The sequence below is a fragment of the Abrus precatorius genome, unplaced genomic scaffold (genome assembly GCF_003935025.1).
Source record: "Abrus precatorius isolate BTA unplaced genomic scaffold, Abrus_2018 Scaffold3, whole genome shotgun sequence".
Classification (NCBI taxonomy): domain Eukaryota; kingdom Viridiplantae; phylum Streptophyta; class Magnoliopsida; order Fabales; family Fabaceae; genus Abrus; species Abrus precatorius.
Genome location: NW_020874373.1, coordinates 1,860,711 through 1,886,229, shown reverse-complemented (window position 1 = coordinate 1,886,229; position 25,519 = coordinate 1,860,711). Strand labels below are relative to the sequence as shown.

At 31.9% G+C, this 25,519-nt stretch overlaps 4 protein-coding genes across 6 annotated transcripts; 3 read left to right on the top strand and 1 right to left on the bottom strand.

The window, feature by feature from the left end:
* The first annotated feature begins 3,013 nt into the window (after nt 1-3,013).
* On the top strand, nt 3,014-6,086 carry LOC113863856. The gene is made up of 5 exons (XM_027497609.1): nt 3,014-3,058; nt 4,254-4,407; nt 5,131-5,218; nt 5,813-5,879; nt 5,963-6,086. Exons 2-5 carry the CDS (start codon nt 4,272-4,274, stop codon nt 6,014-6,016), a joined length of 345 nt encoding a protein of 114 aa, XP_027353410.1. The 5' UTR covers nt 3,014-3,058; nt 4,254-4,271; the 3' UTR covers nt 6,017-6,086.
* Nucleotides 6,087-8,715: 2,629 nt separating this feature from the next.
* LOC113863969 (FAD synthase-like) lies at nt 8,716-17,449 on the top strand. Of its 2 annotated transcripts, none has more exons than XM_027497779.1 (17): nt 8,716-9,082; nt 9,196-9,317; nt 10,194-10,239; nt 10,322-10,479; nt 10,652-10,769; nt 11,799-11,881; nt 12,768-12,827; nt 13,137-13,379; nt 13,847-13,943; nt 14,121-14,171; nt 14,263-14,343; nt 14,727-14,798; nt 15,577-15,639; nt 15,829-15,981; nt 16,361-16,418; nt 16,511-16,563; nt 16,645-17,449. In XM_027497779.1, exons 2-17 carry the CDS (start codon nt 9,217-9,219, stop codon nt 16,720-16,722), a joined length of 1,515 nt encoding a protein of 504 aa, XP_027353580.1. In that variant the 5' UTR covers nt 8,716-9,082; nt 9,196-9,216; the 3' UTR covers nt 16,723-17,449. The 2 variants fall into 2 exon arrangements, with proteins under 2 accessions (XP_027353580.1, XP_027353579.1); XM_027497778.1 differs by having other exon boundaries at nt 8,740-8,850; nt 16,645-17,320.
* A 1,329-nt stretch (nt 17,450-18,778) lies between these two features.
* Nucleotides 18,779-21,054, top strand: LOC113863357 (thioredoxin-like 3-3). 2 transcript variants are annotated; one of them, XM_027496913.1, is made up of 4 exons: nt 18,779-18,955; nt 19,035-19,060; nt 19,230-19,455; nt 19,796-20,203. In XM_027496913.1, the coding sequence occupies exons 1-3, from the start codon at nt 18,809-18,811 to the stop codon at nt 19,447-19,449; spliced, it is 393 nt and encodes a 130-aa protein (XP_027352714.1). In that variant the 5' UTR covers nt 18,779-18,808; the 3' UTR covers nt 19,450-19,455; nt 19,796-20,203. The 2 variants fall into 2 exon arrangements, with proteins under 2 accessions (XP_027352714.1, XP_027352713.1); XM_027496912.1 differs by lacking the exon at nt 19,796-20,203 and adding an exon at nt 20,934-21,054 and having other exon boundaries at nt 18,801-18,955.
* Nucleotides 21,055-21,695: 641 nt separating this feature from the next.
* On the bottom strand, nt 21,696-22,868 carry LOC113863044 (S-adenosylmethionine synthase 3). Its single transcript, XM_027496426.1, has one exon. The coding sequence runs from the start codon at nt 22,866-22,868 to the stop codon at nt 21,696-21,698; it is 1,173 nt and encodes a 390-aa protein (XP_027352227.1).
* Nucleotides 22,869-25,519: the final 2,651 nt, after the last annotated feature.

Below are 25,519 nucleotides of genomic sequence, written 5' to 3'. Positions count from 1 at the left end.
ATTAAGTTTTTATAAAAAAGTTATCTATCAAATATGTTTAAGTATGATTAACTAATTAACTACATTATTATTAAGTTATAATTTTATTTATAATATCTTATAAGTATGAATTCAATATCTTTGAACAATTATTAATTAAGCTATATACTATATTTTTAACCAGTACTCTTTTTTTTTTGTTAAATTTCATATATAATTAATGGTAGTATAAAAATAATAATAATTCAAATGAACATAAGATCGTCTGTTTTCTGCACTTGTAATGCATAGTTATATCAAGAGTTTCATATATTTGAAGGGTTTTTCGAGGGCCAAGGCTAAGATAATTGATACAATGCTATTGCTATATCACTGTAAAGGTGTTTTCAATACTCCTAAAGGATGAGTAAAATTCTAAATTTAGTCCTTTAAAAAATTTATTAATATGTGCCGTAGTAGACTTATATCTATTTTTAATATAAAATAATAATAAAAACGAGTGATTTTTGTAAAATTAAAAATTATTAAAAAATATTTATTAACCTTAACTTTTAGAGATGGAGATAAACAACTAATAATAATAAAATTTTATTAAAAAAAGTATTTATTATATTTTTATAAATTTAATATAATAATTGTGTATTTTTTTTATAAAAAAATTTATTTTTAAATATTTAAACTCAATTTTAAAGACTGAAATTAACAAAAATCTTAAAAAAATATATGTTTTACTTTTATAATATGAAAATTTATTTAGGTTAAAATTCAACATATCAAACAACTCTGGCTATTAAGACAAAAATATTAATTATGTTCAAAAAAATTTTATATTAAATAAAATAAAAATATTTAAATTAATAGCTTATTAAAATTAAACTCAAAACAATATGCCAAGGTCCAGTATTCGCCGAGCCTGCCCTAAAATTTAAAACTCAGTAAGTCAAATACCGTGACTAAGGAACAACAGTGGCTGTACCATGGTGAAATGGGCCTTGGACTTTGTCTTTAAATTTTTTTGGTTTGTTATCAACTGAAATAATGGCCCATAAAGGATTTTTACTTTCTCTACCTCAATTTTTTAAAAAAGCTACCATATATATATATATATATATATATATATATAATATTATATATATATATATATAATATTAAAAATAAAATTATGAAAAGTAATGATCACTTGCGGAAAGTATTGATTTTTGTATGGGTAGGGCAACTCAATTGAGAGATAAGTTGCTTAGATGGCAAAATATTTTCATTATTTCCCAGTATTAATTGTATATTATTTATCTATTCATGCTGATTTATTGAATTTCCATGAAATGCGAGAGATATCAAAAGATATTATCATCAAATTAAATGAAAAAAGAAAATGCAATCTCTAATTTTTCAAATAATTATTATTATTACTAAATAAATTCACTGTGTAACTAATTATTCTTATTAAATCAAAATGAAAGATGTTATAAATTATATTTTAATTAATATTTTATATGCAAATAAAAATGAATTCAAAATATTTAAATTATATTTTTATTAGTTTTTAAATGTAATATTTAATAATTATAAATTAAACCTTTAAACTTATTTTAAATCTTAAATACTGATAAATTATAACAAATTAAAAATATTGTTTTAAACAAACCCAATTTTGATTTTTTTAATGTCCGAATTAGAATATTAAGATTAGTGCGATTAGTCAAAATCATTTTAATTAAATTTTAATACACTAAATCAATTGATTCAAATAATTTTTTTACAGTTTTTTTTTTTAATCAAGAGTTATGACTTTTAGCTTTCAAGAAGACACAAAAACGACTCTTTAAAGATGTTTGTTTCTTACCATTGGTATAATTATTATAATTTTTAGAAATATTTTTAATTGAAAAACTTTCCATTCAAGCAAAGAAATCCTATAATATTTTTATTTATCAAAGTATACCATAATATAAAAACAGCAATATTTTTAACATTGATATTAATAAACTTCGTACAACTAATAACATAAAACAAAATACTGTAAATTTATAAGTCTGTACGTTTACGAATTCTAGTTGAAAAACTAGTCCCTCAATAGAGTAAATACTTAAGAAAAATGCTACCAAGTGTTTTACCTATTTTAAAAAAAATAAAAGTATATATTTCTATCAAAAAACTAAAACACCACATTCAATTTTGTAATTTTAAATAAAATTTTCATTTATTATTATTATTTTTATTCAATTTCCTAAAAATACTATTCAGCAAGATTTAATATTTAAATATATCTCTAAAATTGTTCTTGGAAGACATTAACTTTTAAAAATATAAACATCTTATTTTAACTAATTAAAAATCATAAATCGGTTTTATTACTTTTTTAGCAATTAAAGTACCGTATATTTAAATATTAATATGATTGATATTTATAATTTTAAAAAGAAATGAACATTTTTATATTATTAAAAACCAACGAGTCTTATGTTAAATTTTCAAGTATCAATTTAATTTTCAATTTAGTGATTCTTTTAACACACGTCTATATATATAACAAGGACTTGAATATACCTTAAGCTTTTACCAAAAATAAATAATATAAAATATTTTAATTTTTATAGAAAATAATATTTTATGATTTTTTAAACACGTGTTAAAAAATTCCTTTAATTTTTTAAAAAATTAGCTTTGATTGTTAAAGCTGTGTATAAACAAATATGAATAATAAAACTTTATATAAAAACATATTTATTATTTTTATATTTTTGACGTAATAAATATTTTGTTTTTTAATAATTTTTTCTATTTTAGACAAATTCCTTAGTTCTGAAGAATATATTTTTCTTGGAGCTTTAAATACTGTGACAGCGAAATTTAAAAGAATCTTTCTTTCTTTGTAAGCTAAACCCCAAACGAGACGGTGCTTTTTCTCCTTCGCTTCTGCGCAGTGCACTTCACTTCACTGGTCACTGCACTCTCCTTATTCCAAAGGTTTTTCCTCTTATTTACATTTTACCTTCGATTTTCTTTTTCTTTTTATCTTTCAGTAAACAGCACTATCATTTTCTTGTGCACTGTAAATCTTTAATTCCTTTGGTAATCAGTTCTTTTCGTGATGCTTTTTTTGCAGATTAATTTGGTTGGTAATTTGTAGTTAAACTTTTTTTTTTTTGGCTTTATTATAATATATATTACTCACTGTTACTGTTTTATTGGAATGTTGGTGGCTGCGTAGAAACTTAATTCGATCCGCTTGTAGTAAAGAATTAAAGATTCTTTGACCAGCGAAGCCTAAGTGTTTTTGTGTGTGTGTGTGTGTGATTAATCAATGTTGCTATGTGGTTTGATTTTGTTGGCTAGGTTTTGTGGTGTATGTGAGTTGGTGCCGTTGACTGTTATATAAGAGTCAAATGAAGGATGGAAAGCATGGGGTAAAATAAGCGAAGGGAAAGAGTTTATTGACGTGTTTATTACATCATTCTGTTTTAGTGTGTTTGGTTTGAGGTGTTGTTGCGTCGTGCTTGTGAATTGGTGAAGTTTACACGTGGTAAGTGGTAACTGAAAAGGAGCTGCTTCATCGGCACTGTGTGGCTTCCAAAAATTTGAATTTCATAATGGCATATAAACTGGAGGAAAAAATTTCAGCCTCAATTTTTTTTAGTTTTGATTTGATTCATGCCCATCATTTTGTCCTGAAAGGGGAGGGGTGCTTTTCATGAAGCCTGAACAGTTGGTAAATGTACTAAAGTTACCTAGTTTGTGGACTGATCCAATGTTTCTAATGTAAGTAAACAAGAGAAATACTAGTAACACATTCTTTTAAAAACAATTCCGGTGATTGGTTTGTTTTTATAAAAAGTCAAAATATTTGCTTCATAAATTGATCATTTTTTAAAATAACTTTGACTTTTTAAAAAACTAACTAATCACAAGAGGTGTGTTGCTAGCATTCTTCATGTAAGTAATTGATGCTTTCTCATTGATTATGGTGATATATATATATATATATATACTAGAATTATCTATTTTTAATAAGTTTGGTACAGAAAAATAGATTTCAAATGTGAAAAAGTTTTATTTCATTTGGCCTCCAATTAGGACATATTTTAGTTCATTAAGGTCTAAATCTACATGTTTAATTGCTTAACTAGAAGCTCTTGTGCATGGTTATGGTACCAAACCTCATTAAAGCTCAAGCTATTAGGTGGTGGCCTAGGAATGGTTTTATATTCCAAATTTCCTTCATGGATGAAAAGGCTTTTCTTTTAATAGAGTCTTCTGTCCATATCTGTATGCAGATTATAGTTTAGAAGGCAATGCTATACGGCACTGATCCAAAGAAGATGGAACTAATCGGTAGTAGTTCAAATGCCCATCAGAATCACTCTTCAGAGAGCTCACACGATGCCAGCAAAGAGAATTTGACAGAGAAAGAAGTCTATGCAAACCATGGTATGTCCTTTTCTGACATCTTTAGTTATTCTTTAGGGAAAAAAAAATAGCTTGCATTTGTTAACAAATAAAAGCTTTTTCACAGTTTGAAAATTTCAAGTATCTTATATGCAAATGGCAATGTGGGTGGGCCGAGTAATACTCGTGTAGAGTCTGTGACTGTAGTATTTGGATTTAACTTCATATTAATAGGTTTGGTTCAGTGGCAAGACTGATGCATTCATGTTTAAATTTATAAATAATATTGCTTTCCTCCTCATGTAGAATGCATTGAATTTCTTAGCAGATATGTTAGAATCCTTTATTTTTTGTTTCTTTGTTTCCTAGGTCAGTTTTGAGGCAACTTGATTATAGTGAATACCCTGTGGTTTCCAAGAAGGAAAAAGTAGAAAATATGAAAATTTATTGGGGTACAAAGTTTGTCATATGATTGTTTTAGTCATTATGACACAAACACAATTGCAAACTTACAAATATATGCATGTAAGTATTTATTACATTAATTTAGCCAGATGTAAACGAAGATTTTACAGAAATATCTTACGCTAATTTTCAATTCCCTGAACACCATCAGAAAATATAAAATATCTTAATATAATTTTTATCCTTTAATATTGACTGCTGTGAGACTCTTTTCAGTGATTAACTTCTGCACTATCAAATGCTGTCCACTTATATGCCGTTTTTTAGAATAATCTAAAGTGTATTCATGTTCTCATGCAGCTGAGTTAGCCTGGTGTCAAATGAGGACAGAATGGGTTGGTGATCAATCAAAAAAATTACAGAGACCACCTAAAGATTCAACTATAAGGTATATGCATACTTCTGATTTTCACCCATTCTCACTATGAACAAAAAAAAGTAGGGGGCCTGCTGTCCTGTTCAGGCAATGGTGTAATAATACTGTTACATTTAGTAAAGAAGAGATCCAATCAGGTTAGACTACAAATTTCCTAGTGTATATAGCTTCATTACAAAGAATGATTGAATCGTGTAAGCTGTTTATGTAACTAACAGAAATATAGCCACCAAATAAATATAACAGCAATCAGATTTCTGTGGACAAATTTATCGACTACTTTGTGAATTTATTCCACATTTTAGATAAGGAAAGGCAAATCTTTTACCTTGTCTCCAACCAAGCATCATACATGTATGATGTATATTTTGCTTTTAACATACTGGCTTGCCAATGCTAGAGTGGAAATTTTTATTTCAGTAAACCTATAAATGTAGCCTAACTCATCGGTCTTGTGTGCTAGTGGCTCCAACTCTTGCTTAATATAAATGGAAGGTCCAAGTCCAAGATCACCTCTATAGTTTTTTGCTTGTAATCCATCCTCTAGGTTTTTTGAGACCCGTTTCTATATCACGTTGCCAAAAGTAACTTGGACATCTCTTGCAGCCAGACAACTTCTTATGAGGATGTACTTTTATCTAAAGACCCTTTTCAACAACTAATACCATTAGCTGTAAGTTCTTTAAGAACACTCCTTTCCTTTCAAATTTGGGAATACATTATGTAAAAACAATGATGGTATGCTGGATACTGCAGGAGATGGTAAATTTTTTAGTTAAAACTTGGCTTGAGGAAGGTCTCTATGATTAGATTACAGGTAATTCTACTGTAAATTTCAGCAAGAATCTTGCACAGTTTTATTTGTCCTCGGATGCCGTGGAAGCATATTGCTGATATAAACTCTTTTAGCATGAGATTGATTGAAATCATTGAACGATAGTGTAATTGGTTCTCTTTGCTGCCCAAGAAGCTTCACAGAAGTTTATGTCTGTGGCGCCTTGGATTTTCTAGTCATAATGTGGCTGCTGCAGTTCATTGGTCCAAATCTAAGTATATTTTTGAATATATAATGCATTATCCATAATGATAAATAGGCAATCTCACTCAATATTTTAATGAAATTTGAAACACGAGTTGAATTTGCCTTTACATTGTTAAGTATTTTTCTATTGCAATTATATTCGAATTTGACAAATCATAATTTTAATGACACAATGACACACTTAAGTCACTTAAAATTGGTGTGGCCTAAGGCTTTTGGAGGAGAATCCTATTTGTGTAGTACATTTAATAGCTCATACTTCTTTTGTTATTCAATTTTGTACAGTATCGTGTTCTAGTTGAATTGGTATATATGGCCACAAGTAGCGAATTCCATAGTTCTACGGTCCTCAGCAATTGTCTGATCAATTGTTGGTTTGGACTTTGGGTCGACCAAAATTTTTCTAATCTAAAAGCTGTTTTTTCGGGCATGGTTTAAGCATTTTTCTTTGGCGTTATGCAATATCAACCAAACTATTACCTTTGTTTTCCCTCGACGAGCGTGGGAGAAGCTACAAAAAATTATGTAATTTTGTTCACTCAACGCATTAGATACAGCCGTGCCCATTGCCAAGAACATTAAAAAGTCAGAAAATTAGTTGAATTTTGTGCAGTTCTTTGATATTTTGGTTGAGGTTGAGGCCTCGAGGCTATCTTTAGATGAACGAAAAGGGATCAAATAAAATGAAATGGAATAATTAACGATATTACGTTTTGTCATTTAGATTTGTTTAAAATAAAGGTTTAATATCACTTCATCGAATGTTTTTCTATTCATTCCTCTTTAATTTAGGAGTATGACATGAATTCAGTTTTTTTCCTCCTTTCCCATCTATCACACAATATTAAATAATATTTTGTTTCATTTACCATTATTCACAAATATTCTAGTTTGGACCTTGGAAATTTCGTGGGAGCTTTCGCAATTTAAAGTAGCAATGTAATTCGTCAAACCATAATCTCAAGTATCTTGTTGCTTTCCGTAGAATCGAAGTCTGCTTCTCCCGTTTCCTTGTGCACTTTAGGACTTTGGATGACATTGAAATGTGATTCCTTATAATCTTCTTCTGTTTACTAAGTTGAAATTTTGTGCTTGAGAAAATTATCGTTTGTGGAAGAGACTGAAGTTATTGGTAAAAAAACATGGGAGTATGTTGCACGCAAATCTTGGTTATCTCGTAACCTTAGGGAGGGTGTGATAAATAATTAATAGGTGATGACCAGTTTAAACTTTCAAATGCTCGCGTTGCAATCCGTAAACACTAAACCTTGAACTAAATCCTCAAGCTCTTTTTGTTAAATGCTTAATCAAAATTATTTATTTTATTAAAAAATAATTTAACTTTTATTTTAGGTTCGTTATACAACTAGAATTAAACTTTATAAACAAAAATATCGAAACTTTATGAGTAAATAGTCAGTGCGTGAAGATTCTTTTGCTCATTATTGTTCTTATTTTTATTTAATATATTTGTCTAAAAATATTTATTAAATATTCAACTAATAAACTACACACAAACGAATTAAGATCAATTGCTCAATAAAATCGTACTTTTAATGCTTTTTTTTTTAAAAACAAATTTTATTAATTGAACCGTTCAATTTAAATTTTTTATAAACTATATTATTTTTATAAAATTTTGTATAATTTAAATAATAATCAATACTTCATTGTCCTGTCATATTTTTATCGATAATATATTATTTAAGATATAACTAAATACTTATTATTATATTATATAATTATTAATATTTAAATTGTGTAATACACATATTTTTAACAACATTATTGTATGAATTAATGATTGAATTAATAACTTTTTTTTAAAATTATTAGAAGTATTATTTTATTAAAATTATATCCATACAGTATATATATACGTGCTAAAAAAGGAAATATAATATATTATAAGGGAAATATAGATTTCCATTTTTTTCTCGATCTGAAAAGATTTCTTTATTTCAAAATATCTTTTTACTCCAGAGGAAAGAAAGATTTTTGTAAGCCCTCGCAAGATGGTTTCCGTTATCTGAATTTTCATTTTTTTCTTCTTCTAAATAAATAAAACTTTTTGTTTTCTCACATGTATTTTTCTTTTCTTTTTTTTTACAGAAAACAATTATATTTGAAATATTATGGGGGCACTTAACGTGCATACAACTATATGTTAAAAATTGTACCGTTATTTGTCTTTAACGTAATACAAAAAATTAACCTCTTCTATACACTTTCGTGGAAAATTATTGTAAATAGGAAACGATGTTTCTATAACATTAAAAAAAGTATTTATAATTTTTACTATATATCAACTAAATTTCTAAGGAAAAAGTCATTTTAATTTCTTATCCAGTCTGGTAGATCAGTGCCTTAAAGAGTAAATAATAAAATAAAGCATTTAGGTGAGTGTGAAAATAAGAAGAAAATAACATTTATTTTCTTTGAAATTTGAATAACCGAAAATGAAACCATTCCAAAGCAAAACACTTGAGTGGGGGCATAATTCTCGAATATCTTTGCCATTAAATTGGAAATGAGTGTGACCCAGTGGCTGGATCGGGTGTTGGAGCAGCCACTTCATCTTCGTCTACTGAATCAACAAAACGTACATAAAATAGATAGATAGATTATAGATAGGACCAACCTCGTTTGTTCTGTTTCTTGAGTTATTTCATTCTCACATATCCAACCATATTTTGCATGTCCAATTCTTGTTCCAAAATATCTATCTCATCTCTTACTCCAATCCCTTTTCACAACGCCACAATCATTCATTCACTCCACACCCTCCTATTCCTCAACTCCCTTCACTCACCCCTTTTCTAATTCGCCCAAAGGTATCTTTTTGACGATAACCCAAGTTCGCTTTTCCCTAAACAACGTTAAATTTGCAATCTTTATATACCCCTTTGCGCTGATTCTGTGTTTTTTGTTGTTTTGTTTTGCTCAGATTTTGTGCTCTACGGTCAACATGGAGATCGATAAAGCAATTAGAGAGTGTGATGATCGAAGACTTCAGACCAAGTACAACAACGCCACCTATGTTATTCAGAGAGCTTTAGCTTTGTATTCGTAAGTTGTTCTTAATCTCCTATGACTATGACTGTGAGCTGGAACATGTAATTGTGGGGTTGTTATCTTAACCTTTTTCATGTGTTGTGTTTGAATTTTACGTATGGGGAATTGGATTCATTTGCCCCTTTTCTGTTGGTTTGTATAAATCAGAAGAGAAAAATTTTATGTTCTGTTGACTTGATTGTTGTGGTTGTTTCTGCCGGAAAGATAAATAGGTGCTCAATGAGGATGGATGCTTGATTTATGTTGGATCCATTTGAAGAGATTAACGGGTGATGTCAAATTTCTTCCCTTGATTGTTGTTGTCTCAGGGGCAAGCATTTTAAAAAATGTTTCAGTCTGTTGACTTGAAAAAGTCAATGGAAATTTTGTTGTGACAGAGATGTAATGAATGAGGTCTGCTTCCCGCTTTGTCAAAGTTACCGCAAAATACTTACAATGGTGTTATCTGAAAAATGGAAATTTCCCTGTGTTGGTTCTGTTATTTCAATACAATCTCAGTTCCTATCAACTTTTATTTTGATATTTGTATGTTAGATTACGAAGAAAGGACGATATGTGCTCCATTTGCCAATTTTTAACAGGATATCTATTCTAAACTTAATAACTCTTACAGCTTCATAGGAACATTATTTGTATTGGGTGCCGGCCAAATGGAGGATTTAAAATTTGATTGTTTTAGGGATAGGTGCATAGATCCTAGAGTGATGCCCCTTACTTTTGGTGTCTTTTTCCTACAAGTAATACCTGTTTTAAATCATGAATGGAAAAAAAAAATTATGATCTTTGATGGCTGTCTCTTCTCAATGCTGATTTCCCTTGTTGATGTAAGTTGTCTGATGTCTGCATGTATTTACGTATTTCTTCCTGCAGTATTGAAGAGGTTGCCTTCAGCTTCAATGGAGGAAAGGATTCAACAGTAAGTTTTAATCTGTGTAATCTTTTATCACCCATCAGAATCTTAGAGCTCATTGATGACAACATTGAGCTTTGCCATGTAGGTTTTGTTGCACCTACTCAGGGCTGGCTATTTCTTGCATAAAAGAGGGAAAAATAGTGCCAATGGGGATTTAAAAAATTTTCCAATTCGGACAATATATTTTGAGACTCCTAGTGCTTTCCCAGAAATCAACTCATTTACCTATGATACAGCTTCTACGTGAGTGAAATTTCTTCCTTTTCACTTTTGGAATTTATTTTTATTTGTCATTGCAGTGTAGATAATATGGAAAAGTGATATATTTCTCCTTTTATTGTTGTTATACTTTTCAAACTTGGAGGCTTGTCCTCCTCTAAAAGTGGGAGTAAACTAATGATTTTAGCTTGGGCAGCTATGGTTTGCAAATTGACACCATTCGCTTAGATTTCAAGTCTGGTTTGGAGGCTTTGTTAAAGGATAAACCTATTCGAGCTATTTTCCTTGGAGTTCGAATTGGAGACCCTACTGCGGTATTCTTATTTCTTAACCATGGGATATTATTTTTGTTATATTCTCTGACCTGCCATTTGTCCAAAACTGAATATTGTTTTATACAAGCTCATTGAAAACAAATTTTACTTGGAAGTGCTCAAGGATCAAAATTTTAAAGCAAGATGCATTAGTGAAGATCTCATGTGCTATATATGAAAATTTTTCCAAAAACTGTACATACATATAACTATTCATAGATATATTCTATAAGGAGAAAGCTAAGCTACATACTCATTTCTCAATAAGTTGCAATCTAGTAAAGTGGTACATGTCAATATAAATTCTAAATGTTCCTAGAATATGCCAGCATTGTCATTAATCTCATATATAATTATGAATAAGTTATTATGTGCTAATACTGCAATTACATTACAATTTTAGTATGCATTAAATATGTCAATTCTCGAATCTCAACTGTCAAATTATCAACTATATTTTCAATTTTTGTAAAACCTTGCTATTAGTTTGAAGATCACCAGAATAATAGTTAATATTAATCAGAACATAGGTGAAATGATTACTCTATGCTGTTGAGGAGAGGATAATAATTAGGGCTCATGAGCAGAATCATCTCTCGGAATAGCATCAAATACTTGTGAAATTTGAAATTGATCAAGAAATTCAACAGTATACATTGTTTTAAAAGTTTCCTTTATTATTAATTTTTTAAATATATCTTTTGACATGTTGGGCCAAACCTGAAGATGTTTTCAAAAGCCTAACACTGGCAAACACCTGAAAAAATTTTAGCTCAAATTTCAACTCAATTCAATATGAAAATATGCATCAAATTATTGATCAGAATCTTTATTTTACAACTTTTATTTCCTTAAGGCTAGTTTTTATATTCAAAAGCAATTTTGAGAAATATATCAAGCATATGGCCCAAGTAAAAGCTTAAAATTGTATGCTTTTATGCTTCAAACAAAGGTTTGATTACCATGGTTTTTTGAAAGCTGGAATATTGCCAACTCTCCTATTCATACAAGTGTGCTCCAACCTTGCAGGTTGGTCAAGAGCAATTCTCCCCTAGCTCACCCGGGTGGCCACCTTTCATGAGAGTGAATCCCATTTTAGATTGGTCATACAGGTTTGGTCCTTTGTTCTATGAAGTTTCTTAAATGTTTTTTATTTAATAAAATTAGTACCAGTGCTTATATTTGGTGCTGCTGTTTCTTTTAAACTCTTGATCTCTTATCTGGATGAGTCAACAAAATAAAGATCTGAAAAAAATAGAATTCTCTCTGAACCTCATTTGTGGTTGGTGCTTACACAAATCCTATCATTTGATTTACAAGGTATTTCATCAGTTATTTGTTGCTGTTGGATCCACCTCATATGTAGTTCCAAATTTATTTATTGTTTAGCACCTTTATTTTACCCACTTCTTCTATATTTGAAATATCCTTTTTGAAGACTGCCATACAATTATTTATGGTTAATTCTTAATTCTTGTCCTTGGTATAAGTTGTCTAATATTTATAACCTTTTGGCATTACACTGACTTTCATATTTGGGTCACCTTGTAAATGAGTAGTTAGAGAAAATTAGAAAGCCTCAGGTAAAAGCTGAAGGGTAGCTTGTCAAAATGAACAAAAAAAAAAAAAAACAGATCTTACACCAATGGATTTATTGAAAACTGATTTTTCTTTTTCTTTTTGGATTTAGCCCAATGGCATTGTTTGATCCCTAAAGTCAATCCCATCAAATATGACAAGGATTGGTTGGTATATATTTTTAACTTCAATTTTTGTTCTGCTAATGATATGACAACTATTCATCGCTCATCTTAGAAAGTAGCTGAATAAATCAGGGAAAGTATTAGGTTTCCTTTTCTTAATTTACATGTTAGTTTAATTTTGAAAGCACTATTATTTGGAAGATATATTCTTTTCTGTGATTATTTATGCTGATGCTTTTTGAAGGTGATAATGTTGATTGTTTAATCTAGTTATGGTGGTTATGTTTTTATGCAGAGATGTATGGGCCTTCCTTTTAACATGCAAGGTGAACTATTGCAGCCTTTACGATCAAGGGTAATACTCAATAAATTATAAATATATTGGACCTTATAATTGTATTTTAATATATCTGCGTGCCATATCTTTCCTTTTTGTTTAACTTTTTTTCTCAGAATAGGGGAATGTGGGAGGATAATTAGATGAAGGGCTTGTAGATTTCTTTTTCATCTTTTTTGAACTATTTAAAACGAATTGACTAAATAACCTAACTGGAACCTTCTATATTGTATAATAATTGGTCCATCGTTGTTGATATTAAGTTCTAATTGTTAGTTTTTATTCAGGGAATTTTGGTGTATGATTATTTCTTTATTATTTATGCAGTTATACATCAATTGGGAGCATATATGACACAGTTCCCAACTCTTTATTAAGCATTAGCAACGCTTCCAATAAATTCAAACCAGCATATCTACTTGCTGATGGAAGATTAGAGAGGGCAGGGAGGGCTAAAAGATCATCTACTGGTGGACAACTACGTGCTGACAGCAATGGCTTGACTACCCCAGATTTGCATAAAAACAGCATGCTCACAGCATCAATCATTGCAGTAGGAGATGAGATTCTGTAAGTACCTTGATGCCACTTGGATAGCTGGATTTTGTGGAATATATTGGAAACACTATCTTGTATGAACTTGTATCAGCTGCTTTAAAATATTCGAAGATTTCACTATTTTATCAGAATATTTACCTTGTTTCAAGTTTCGGGTATCAATATGCGCTAAACAATCTATTGTTGAATCTCTTGACTGTATAGTGGATGACTTTGCTGTTTTGACAAACTTTCTATTATATCTTGACATAGCAGGTCTGCTATTAATCTTGAATAAACAATATCCTTCTTTTTAATGTGAAGTAAGTAAGCAACATGGATATTAATTTCAAATTTTCAATAATCATTTGATGAAAGTAAATATTAATGGAAAATGTAAATTTTTAATATCCATCGAGTGCAGTGAACTGATTATTTTTTATGAACCTTTAACTGTTTTAATGATGTTCTCTTTTTCTTTACTCTGTTCCATAGCTCAGGTTTGGCATTGTTGAGGATCAATTGGGACCTTATTTGTGTGGGAAGCTGAATTCCGTTGGTTGGTCTGTGTTTCAACTTTCTGTTGTACACAACAGTGTGAGTTCATTTCTGCAGAAATCCTACGTGTTTATATGAACTCTTGTAGCAACACTTAAAGGTGTTACTATGAGTCTGTGGATAATGAACTATGTGCAAACTCTAATATAGCCAAATATAGGCATTGTTCACCTATTATTTTAATTTCATGGTTTATGACATGTGTATTTGTACCAGATAGATTCTGTGGCCGAAGAAGTTGAGAGACAAAAATCTACAAGTGATATGGTAAGATACAAATGTTTAGAAAGCTAGATGCATGAAATTTCTTGATTATTGAATGATGGTTCAGGTTATTTATCTGGCCTGCTTCTTGTAGGTATTTATATATGGAGGTGTAGGTCCACTGCATTCAGATGTTACCTTATCAGGCATTGCAAAAGCTTTTGGTGTTCGTTTGGTGCGTTGCTTCCTTGAATTTCTGTTTTTTTAAATTTGGGGCTACTATAATCATTCCCCAAATCTAGTAGAGTAGTTAGTCTCCCACATGTGTTGTCAATACTTCAGTTGTTGGAACTTGGAAGTGGTTGAACTTGAAACTGTCCAACAGAATGCTGCTGACAGCATTCAGTAATGGGTTCTGCTGGTTCTGTTGCCGAGGGAGAGCTCTAACACTAAATATATTGTAACTTTCCTCAGTTCATTATATCAGAAAATATGAACACAATATCAGTTCAGATTGTAGATCAAACATTCTGTCATTTCAGCCCTCTTTCACTTGCTCTCATTTTTCCACAAATCTTCATCTCTATCATTATTAATTGGTATTTTCTTTTAATGTAGGCTCCTGATGAAGAATTTGAGGAGTATCTCAGGCATATTATTGGTGATCAGTGTACTGGTGACCGCAATGAGGTAATTTACTTGGAAAATATTGTTTATTTTTGTGTTCTTTGATGTTTCCCCGACAGCTTTTTGGTTTGACACTAATCCTCATTTGGGATACCGAAGCTGTCCCTCCCCACAAGTGATTTTCTAGTGACTCAAATGCAACATTGCACAGGTCCCTCAACCATTAGTTATTCATTACTTAGTAATACTTACCTAAAAAACAGCTAGTTATCTTCCTTCCTTATGTTTATATTTTTAATCATAAATTTAATCATGGTATTGTGATTGAAGAAAACACCTGTTTGATTTCAGTTGTCAAGCAAGTGGCAGGAGAGGGTGAGAAATATAACATTTTATTTTTAATATGGTCATAGGACGACTTAGGAATGTACTAAAAATTTGTTTCATTGGTAGGAACATTTGAGAATGTGACCTATGGTTCATACTCATGCTCACAAGTGGCAAGATCATATAACTTATTAAGCAATAAGGTCCAATTCTTAACAACACGGCCTAGAGCAAGTGTATCAAGGCTGTTTATTGTTGCTTTATACGGTTTATATTAAGATGTATGATCATACATCTTTGTGAGAAGCTTGACCTGTTGTTTATTAGAACAGTCATATAAACTGATAATATCTCAAAGTATCTTCGTAATTTGACTCCAATATTTCTTCCTTTTGTGTCAGCAACAAGGCATCAATCTGCACGCACAGATTTTACTTGCATTACACAATGTGCTGTGCGATGACATTTTGTAGTATGACATTGATTAATATTGATCCTCTCTTTCACTTTTCAGATGGCTCAATTGCCTGAGGGCATAACTGAATTATTGCATCATGAGGAGTTGTCTGTGCCCTTGGTATGTCTTCAAAAGTTCATTAATGAAAATTGTTTCCTTAAATGTCATTCTCCAGAAATTCAATTTCACATCAAGGAGAACCTGGAAAAAATTATTTATTTGTTGTGACCAACTCCTATATTGTACGTGATGAAAATAATGAAAGAATACTGGTTTTTACTGTTTTAGATCAATTGTGTTTTTTTGCAGATCAAGTGCCAAAATGTAATAATTCTAAGTGCAACAAATGTTTTGGAGCTGGAAAGGCAGTGGGACTGTTTGATTGAATTAACAAAATCAAGTGACCTACTAGCGTTGCTGGAACCATATGTATCAAAGCATGTGACAACTAATCTCTCAGATGTATGTGTTAACTTCCATATATCATGATACATCTGTGGCTTCAAGATTATTTGAAATTTTGTTTGCGTTTAATATTTGTGGACACAATTCCTGCCTTTATCTGTAATGTGTGTTCTTTTTGAGTTTTATCCACGGGAAACTTTGACTTGGTGAGACTACCCATTATGCCTATCCCCCACACCCCCAAGGTTTACTTTTCCTCTGTATTTTGCCTTTTCTGTAGACAATTTTTTTGGATGAAAATATTTGATAGTAGCAGTTGGATACACTTTATTCTTGTGAGAGTATGCAACATCTATATGCTGTGTTTGCCTTGTTTCTCTTCAATTTTCTTCTTCCTGGGCTCTTCTGATCTCATATTTGCACATCTAAACTGCAGGTTGAAATTGCTCAACCTTTGTCAAAGCTTTGCCTTGAATTTCCGGACCTTTATATTGGTATGAAGTTCATGAATTGTTGTGATATTTACCAGTATACGCCTCATTATCTATCTATATTCTTAGTTGTGTTTCTTCTTTGTAACATCAAGGGTGTTATCGCAAAGCCAGATATGGATCCCTTATAGTAAGCTTCAAAGGAAAGGTACGACGAAACTACCCTATTCTAGTCTTTGTTTTAAGGAAAATAAGTTTGTCTGTAATAACAGTTCTAATTTTCTAACAGGACCAAACACGCCTTGAATCAGCTATAAAAGCATTGCACAAGAAGTTTCAACCTGGTGCTTTCGTTGAGATGAACTAGCGTGATATTCTCAATGATATGGTCCATTTCTATTGGATGCGAACAGAATGGAAATCTTTTATACACAGGGAACATGCCAATCTCATATTATCTACAAATATAAGATGCATGGGATAAAGATGGACTGAGGAATAAATCAAGGATGCTACTCTGTCGGAAGAAGAAAGAACAATGGTACAACAGAGGTTGCTGAAGCTTCAATTCAATTGCGATACACGGCATTTTAACTGCTTCATGGGGCTCGGACAACAAATTGACTATTATTGAATTATTATGAAATTATCTCAACTTACAGAACCAGTTTACAAATACAGGTTTTTGCATTGAAAATCCACCAATTAAATCTTTAAATTAGCAGTGCAAATTGCACCATCAGCTTTGGTTGCTATTTACCTGATTTTTATGTTGATTTAAGTATACTTGCTATACAGTTGGCAAGCAGGTCATCTGGTGTATGAACCATTTAGCCCATTTTTTTAACCATTCTATGCTGAGGCATAGTTTGCCCAGTGGAATAACGTATTTATTGGTAAAGTCACCGTACAGGAAAAGATTTCCCCCCTCAATAAGTAATGATTAGGGCACGACCCTTTTTTCTTTACTTCTATGTTCGTGGGATACCCCTCACATTAACTTTCTATGTTCAGGGGAATCAATTCTTCTTGTGCTGATCAAAGGTTAAATTCCAAACTATTGACGCACTTCCTAAACCGATTGACCTCTTGTCTGAATTTGATAAAGATCAGCAAAATATGTTGATTATGGCAATGCTGTTTAATTGCACAACATAGATAGGTCAATTAACCAATGATACAATAGTCAATTTCTTAGGGTGTGAGAACTGAGAAAACAATTGTGTAAATTAAGTTATACCAGCCAGAGATAAAAAAATAAAATAAAATGTGAATTGTTATTCTGAAATCTGAATGCAACCACATAATAACTATTACATCCTTGCGATCATATCACCATGCATGCAGAGGATGGTGTGTATCATCTGTGGCTGTCTCTGTTTGCTGTGATGTTTCTTGACTTGCTCGTGCATGAATACATTATTTTTATGTATATAGACAGTCAATTTTGCTACTTTCAATTCCAAATATGTAAAAAAGGTCGGTGGAATTTTTATTTTATTTTTTTGTCTTTTCGGAAACAAAGAGGGGCAATAAATTGAGAAAGAAAGTCAACAATGTCCTGCACCAGAAACCACAATCAAAGAAACATTTAACATAAACTTAGAAGTGTGAGAAAGCAGGTTAATGGAATGAAGAAGCTGGAAACTAGGAGAGTTTAGAGGTAATCATTACAAATTAAGTACATTGCTACATCAAAATCACTCTCAAGTCTCAATCCTTAGCTTTGACAATTCTTTATCCCAAGCTACATGTAGCACAAATCTTCCTTGCAAAATTTAACATAAACATATATTACGTTTGATATCTTTATTTTCTTCTACAGTGGGAATTAGGACAGTCTGATCACAACTTAGTCGAGGCAAATCCTTAGTGGCCCAAAACACTTCGTTTTATTACAGACTAAAGTTCTTTGACTTTTTATATGCATAATTAATAATAAATTTATTAAAATTATAGTATTTAATTACAGATTTTTATTATATATCTTTAATAATGTTAAAAATCGTTTTAAAAAAAAATAACTATCTACTAATTAATTTACTTTTTTTTATCTCTTTAAAAACTGGGTTTGGTTAATTTTATTATTTGAGTATGAGAACCGAGATTATAATATAAATATAATATTGAGATTAAGAATAAATGGAATATGACATACACTGATTCACGAATAAACTTTTGATTAAAATTATAATAAATTATTTAAATAACATTTTTATAATTCTTATTATTTTAAAATCTTTAATAAGTGACTCAATAGTCTTTTTTTTTTTTAATCCAACGTTCTTCTTAAAAGTAATTTAAATAAAAATGGTCGATTTATTGTATTCCCCAAAACTCTGAATGGCTCTCACAGAATAGTATTTGTGTGTGGGTGTTTTTCCTCTTACCCCAACCCTTAACATCGATCCCCATTGCAGCTCTGGGTCTTGGAAGAGCAAGGAAGCATAGCCATGGGGGTGAGTGGCAACGAACAAGAGAAAGGGTTTGAAGGGACTGCCTTAGATTTACCCTTCAATCGCCGTTCCAACTTGAAAAGCGCTACCAACGATGACCACTTCACCAACCTTCTCGCCCACATCAAATCCTCCAAAACCCCTGTAAGCCTGAGAATCCATAATTTCTTATATCAATTTTTTATATATTTTGTTGTCTAATTTGTCACGAAATTGTTTGCAGGCCGTTATCAATTATGGTGCTTCCTGGTACGTTACTCTTCCAATTATGTTTCCATGAACCATGCTTGAAAATTCGTTTTGTTTGGATTTGGATGCATGAAATTCCATTTAAAGGTGTTGAAACGTGTCAATTATAGGGTTGTAACGTGTGAATTACAGCAATCCATTCAAGTCCTTTAATTTTTCATTCTTTCAGGTGTCGCGTTTGTAGCCAAATTCTGCCTGCATTCTGTAAACTGAGCAATAATTTCCCGAAGCTTACCTTTATATACGCAGATATTGATGAATGCCCTGAAACAACTCAACACATTCGATACACCCCAACCTTCCAATTTTACCGAGATGGTGAAAGGGTAGATGAGATGTATGGTACTGGTGAAGAGAGATTGCACGATCGCCTTTGGTTGCACTCTTAACCTCGTGTAAGAGATAAACATAATCGTGTTTACTATTTCTCCATCTATGTTACATTGTCAATCATTATCTATGAAACATCAGTACTCCATTTTCATCTTGTATCGGTATTGGATGCGTATCCGATACTATACGTTTTGATACTCTTTCTATACGTATCCTATTAGTATTGAAACCGTTTATAAAAAAAGAGAAAAAGAAGTAAATTTTGATAACTTTTTTGACACTCTTTGATAATTGACCGTTGAAGTTCTAATAATTGGTCCATTATTGTTGATATTTAGTTCTAGTTGTTAGTGTTTATTCAGGGAATTTTGGTGTGTGATTATTTCTTTACTATTTGTGCAGTTATACATCAATTGGGAGCATATATGACACTGTTCCCAACTTATTATTAAGCATTAGCAATTCTTCGAATAGAATCAAACCATCATATTTACTTGCTGATGGAAGATAGAGAAGGATGGGAGGGCTAAAAGGTCATCTTCTACTGGTGGACAACTTCGTGCTGATAGCAATGGCTTGACTAGCCTGGATTTGCATAAAAACAGCATGCTCACAGCATTAATCATTGCAGTAGGAGATGAGATTCTCTAAGTACCTTGATGTCACATGGATAACTGGATTTTGTGGAATAAATTGGAAACACTATCTTGTATGAACTCGTATGCCCTGCTTTAAAATATTCCATTGGAAGATTTCACTATTTTATCCGAGTATTTACCAAGTTTCAAGTTTCGGGTATCAATATGCTATAAACAATCTATTGTTGAATCTCGTAGATTGTATAGTGGATGGCTTCACTGTTTAGGCGAACTTCCTATTTTATCTTGACATAGCAGGTCTTCTGTTAATCTTGAATAAACAATATCCTTTTTTTTTTTTAACGTGAAGTAAGTAAGCACCATGGAAATTAATTTCAAATTTTCAATAATCATTTGATGAGAACAACTGTTTGATTTCAGTTGTCTAGCAAGAGGCAGGAGAGGGTGAGAAATATAGCATTTTATTTTTAAAATGGTCGTAGTACAACATAGGAGTGTACTGAAAAATTGTTTCATTGGTAGGAACATTTGAGAAAGCGACCTATGGTTCATGCTCACACGTGGCAAGATAATATAACTTATTAAGAAATAAGAAGGTCCAGTTCTTAACACCACGGCCTAGAGCAAGTGTATTAGGGCTGTTTATATTGGCAGGAAATTTTCTTAGAAGTACTGCCTTATTGTTGCTTTATACTATATTAAGATGTATGAAAATCATACATCTTTGTTAGAAGCTTGACCTGTAGTTTTTCAGAACAGTCATATAAACTGATAAGATCTAAAGGTATCTTCATATTTTGATTGCAATATTTCTTCCTTTTGTGTCTGTAATAAGGCATCAATCTGCATACTCAGACTTTGCTTGCTTTACACAATGTACTGTGTGATGACATTTTGTAGTATGAGATTGATTGATATTGATCCTGGCTTTCACTTTTCAGATGGCTCAATTGCCTGAGGGCATAACTGAATTATTGCATCATGAGTAGTTGTAGCTCTATATACACCCCTAAAACAGAGGAGATCGCAACACTTTGGCTGCTCCCACCCAATGACCAACACTGCCCAGCCATTAGCCACGTTGTATCTCTGAGTTCACTTCAACAAGATACTAGTGTTTTAAGAAATAAGTTCTTAATATATATTTTATGATTTTTTTTTATGTATATTTATATACATATCTTAAACGCATCGCATCATATCGTTTTTAAGAAAAGACGTATTATCGTATCGGGTATGAATCGAACATGATACACGCATCGTATCTACGTATAATAGATCATTATAGATTCTGTGAATGAATTCTAGAATAAATTACATCTATTCATAAGAATTTGTCTTTTACGATGTAAACAATTTCATAATTGTCCCCCGGAAAACATGAAATCAATAATCATCCTAAGTTTACATCAACCGCTCAAGATTAGTTGCAAAACTATCCGGAGAAGATAACTGGTAACAGCAAATAAATTTAAGTGGTAAAAGCAAAAACAGAAAAAGGTAGCTAATTCTGCATGCTCTCCTATTGAGCTAACGCATCCACTAGAGAGACATATATCTGTGCTTGCTTTTCTGATCCAAACTGTGAAACGTATCTTTAATAAGAGATGTACGCACTGAAGCTTCTTTATTTTTCCTTTTGCCCAAAATCTGAAAGATGGCTACGATGATAACCACCCGTGGCAATGCCATGGTTGGCTAACTCAAGCCTTAGGCTTGAGACTCTTCACGGTTTCCCAAGTAAAATCAGGATCATCACGTCCAAAATGTCCATAAGCAGCAGTTTTCTGGTACCTGAAGTTGCCTCCTCTCATGAGGTCAAGGTTGATGGCAATCATTCCTGGCCTGAAGTCAAAATTCTCCTTAATGAGAGCCAAGATGTCCTTGTCAGGAATCTTTCCTGTTTGGTATGTGTCTACAAACACTGACAATGGCTCTGGGACTCCAATTGCATAAGACACCTGCACAATGCAACGCCGTGCGAGCCCTGAAGCTACCACACTCTTGGCTGCTTGCCTAACAATGTATGCACCACTCCTGTCCACCTTGGTTGGGTCCTTGCCAGAGAAGGCACCTCCACCATGAGCACCCCAACCACCATAGGTATCAATAATGATCTTCCTCCCAGTGAGTCCTGCATCTCCATGGGGTCCCCCAATGACAAACCTTCCAGAGGGGTTGAGGTGGAAAATAGTTTTGTCATCAAGGTATTTAGCTGGGATCACAGGTTTGACCACATGCTCTTTCAATTGTTCTGCAATCTGTTCATTTGTGACGGATTCGTCGTGCTGAGTTGAGATGAGAACCGTGTGCACACGGATAGGGACCATGGCTCCATTATCGTTCTTGTACTCAACGGTCACTTGGGTTTTACCATCTGGCCTCAGCCATGGGCATGTTTTGTTCTTTCTCACTTCAGTGAGCCTGGCACCAAGTTTGGTTGCAAGCACATGAGTTAGTGGCATTAGCTCAGGTGTTTCATCTGTGGCATAGCCAAACATGTGGCCTTGGTCACCTGCCCCAATTTCCTCGGGTTTTTTGGTCATGTGACCATGAACTCCTTGAGCAATATCAGGGCTCTGTTGCTCAATGTTGACTAGAACTTTGCAGTTGTCAGCATCAAGACCAACATCCGCTGACACGAACCCAATGCCTCTGCAAGTGTCTCGAACTATTTTTTCGTAGTTCACATTGGCCTTGGTTGTGATCTCACCAAAGACCATAACCATGTTAGTTTTTGTACAGGTCTCACAGGCAACCTTGCTCTCTGGGTCTTGCTCCAAACATGCATCGAGGATGGCATCTGAAACCTGGTCACACAGCTTGTCGGGGTGGCCTTCGTTTACTGATTCCGAGGTGAAGAGGAAACTATCCATCACTGGTCTTAAAAAATAAACAAAATGGAAGGGGGGAAATATGTTAAATTGTGTTGTGTAAAGAAGCTATGCAAGCAATTAACATGGGAGGAGTAAGGTACTTATTCTATTGCATGAACCTGACAATCTTTATTTTATCAAACCACACAGATTTAATTTTCGTTGCACCTATCATATAAGACGTGTTTATTTTATATTTCTCTTATGAGAGAAAAAAAATAATCTATTTTATTCTTTTCGGACAAATTTTAAGGGTAAAAAAAATGGAATACAAGAGTTACATGTAGATCTGTGGGAACAATTGATCTAATTGTTCAGAGTCCATAGTTAAATCTTTTAGAAGGTGAATCTAATGATGAAAAAAGGAAGCGTTAGTGGTAACGTCTTAACAAAAGGTGTGGAAGCATTTGCTAAAACTACATACACTGCATCTCATAACCAACGTTTCACTTTCAATGATCTTTCCAATAGTATTGACATTTTCTTTCTTTTATTACTTAACCGTCCAAACGTAAACAAAAAAGGAAGCACAAACTCAACAAACCGAAAACAAATAAGCCAATATAGATTTGTGAGTGGTGCACAAGACGCAGAACAGATCCAAGTCGACGGTGGTAATAATTTTGCATACATTGAATATAAATATTTTTGAGAAAACTAACAAAAATACAAGAATAAGAATAACACATTAAATTATCAAAACAGTTAATATTAAGAGCTAGATCTAAACAAGGATGCTAAAGAAACAATTCTATGAAGCAAGCATTGATCCAGGATCTAACAACTACAAATGCTGCAAACTGAATTTTGATGAGGTATACGTATTGAATTGGAAGACGTGAGACAAGATACATACCAATGGTGCTGCTTTGAGCTTAGAGGAAGAAGAACAAGAGAAATGACAAACCGGAAATGTGAAGAAAACAAAGAGGAAGGCAAAAGAAAGCTAGTGTGACCTATATATATAGCCATACACACGCTTATTATACATTCAAGAAAATAGACGAATGACTCGCTCCCATTTTTCTCATGCTTTTTGTGGTTCTGCAATTTTAACTTTGATAAGAGTTTTTTCTCAAATCATTTATGAAATTATTCTCTTGTTCGTCACGTTATATGTATAATTTAGATTTAAAATTAATTAAAAATAAAATGTAAATTACACTCTCTTTGATTATAATAATTTTACTTTTCTATATCGTTCTAAATTTTAAAAATTAAATTTTTTATTTCATATAAATTTTAAATTTTTTTTATGAATACCGATTTTACATTTACAAAAATTATTTTTATTTTTAATATATAGAATTTACTTTGAAGAGACTTTTTTAAATTTATGTTTATTATTATCTATTAATTATTGACATATAATTAAAATATTCATTTAATTATATGATAAAAGTGTTACTTTAAAATAAATATATTTTAAAATTATTTAATTTAATTAAATATTTATATTTTAATACATGATATTCGTAGTTATAGAATTAAATCTGAATAATTTTTAACAACTAGATTAATAAAATGCATCATTTATAGAAGTTAATAAAGACAACTTTTGAGATTATTTCACTTAAATCCAAGATTTCTCTCGTTCTATATTGGCTACATCGGTAACAATTAACTAGTAATTGGTTACTAAAGCAAAGTGGAAACTCTTACCGCCAATTTTGTCGTAACAAATATGTGTAGCAAAGGACACATTAGAACAATAATGAATAGGGATGATGGCGCATGTGATATGCCTCACAATTTGTATCATAAATACATAAAACTACAACACGCGGTGAGCTGGCCACAATTAGCTTTGCTCATTATTATGTTTGGCTACATAACAAGTTGCATCAAATAATAATTAGATAATGCTATTAGAATCTTAATAACCACTAATCGTCTAACCCTACAAATATTGTACTTGATTGATACCCATGTCCTGAGATAAAAAAAAGTGAAATAATGTGTATATTAACATTTAGAAGAATTAAGCAATCCTCTAATCCAACTTTTAGAATTGAGTAATGTTTTAAATTGCAGTTTACTAGTTTGCCACCACAGCTGCGATCGTATTAGTCTCAATTATTCAAATTTTTCCACAATATCAAGGATTATGTTATAATCACAACTTGATTCATTTATAAAATTCAACCCAAGAAGGCATGCACGTAACAGCATGAGGATTGCAAGGAAAAGTGTAAAATTCAGCAATCTGAGTTGAGATGGCATAAGCTGAGTTGAACTTTCTTTTCTCTTTTTGGGTCGGAGTGAAAATCAGCACCAGACAACAGAAAATGGATGCAAAGCCTAACTGTTAAATAAAATAAGGCTTAGCCCATTAATTGATAAGATTGGAACCAAAGACTTGGGCTCCCACCAATCATCGGCATCTAACTAGACATTGTGATCCCAATTCCGCAAAACCTCATCATGGAATTGCCGAATTGGGAATTCCAGTTTGAGTTGGATGGGCCTCTTCATTAGCTTATCATTTGCAGAACCTATTTACCAAATACACTATTTGTTTCAGTCGCGACCAAAACAATAAAAGTCTATTTGTTTAAGGTAAACAATATTGCCTGGATAAAGTACAATTTGATTTAATGAAAAAATGTTGGCTAGATCCTACCGTGCTTTCTAGATCCCTTATGCGTTTA

What these genes read in the sequence shown, in the direction of transcription:
- LOC113863357 (XM_027496912.1), top strand. Translation starts at nt 18,809, where the DNA reads ATGGGGGTGAGTGGCAACGAACAAGAGAAAGGGTTTGAAGGGACTGCC. An exon ending in TCAAATCCTCCAAAACCCCT is followed by an intron (nt 18,956 to 19,034) that starts GTAAGCCTGAGA and finishes AATTGTTTGCAG; the next exon opens with GCCGTTATCAATTATGGTGC. An exon ending in ATCAATTATGGTGCTTCCTG is followed by an intron (nt 19,061 to 19,229) that starts GTACGTTACTCT and finishes TCATTCTTTCAG; the next exon opens with GTGTCGCGTTTGTAGCCAAA.
- LOC113863856 (XM_027497609.1), top strand. Translation starts at nt 4,272, where the DNA reads ATGCTATACGGCACTGATCCAAAGAAGATGGAACTAATCGGTAGTAGT. An exon ending in CCTAAAGATTCAACTATAAG is followed by an intron (nt 5,219 to 5,812) that starts GTATATGCATAC and finishes CATCTCTTGCAG; the next exon opens with CCAGACAACTTCTTATGAGG. An exon ending in AACAACTAATACCATTAGCT is followed by an intron (nt 5,880 to 5,962) that starts GTAAGTTCTTTA and finishes TGGATACTGCAG; the next exon opens with GAGATGGTAAATTTTTTAGT.
- LOC113863044 (XM_027496426.1), bottom strand. Translation starts at nt 22,868, where the DNA reads ATGGATAGTTTCCTCTTCACCTCGGAATCAGTAAACGAAGGCCACCCC.
- LOC113863969 (XM_027497778.1), top strand. Translation starts at nt 8,779, where the DNA reads ATGAGTGTGACCCAGTGGCTGGATCGGGTGTTGGAGCAGCCACTTCAT. An exon ending in TGCAGCCTTTACGATCAAGG is followed by an intron (nt 12,828 to 13,136) that starts GTAATACTCAAT and finishes TTATTTATGCAG; the next exon opens with TTATACATCAATTGGGAGCA. An exon ending in GCAGTAGGAGATGAGATTCT is followed by an intron (nt 13,380 to 13,846) that starts GTAAGTACCTTG and finishes TCCATAGCTCAG; the next exon opens with GTTTGGCATTGTTGAGGATC.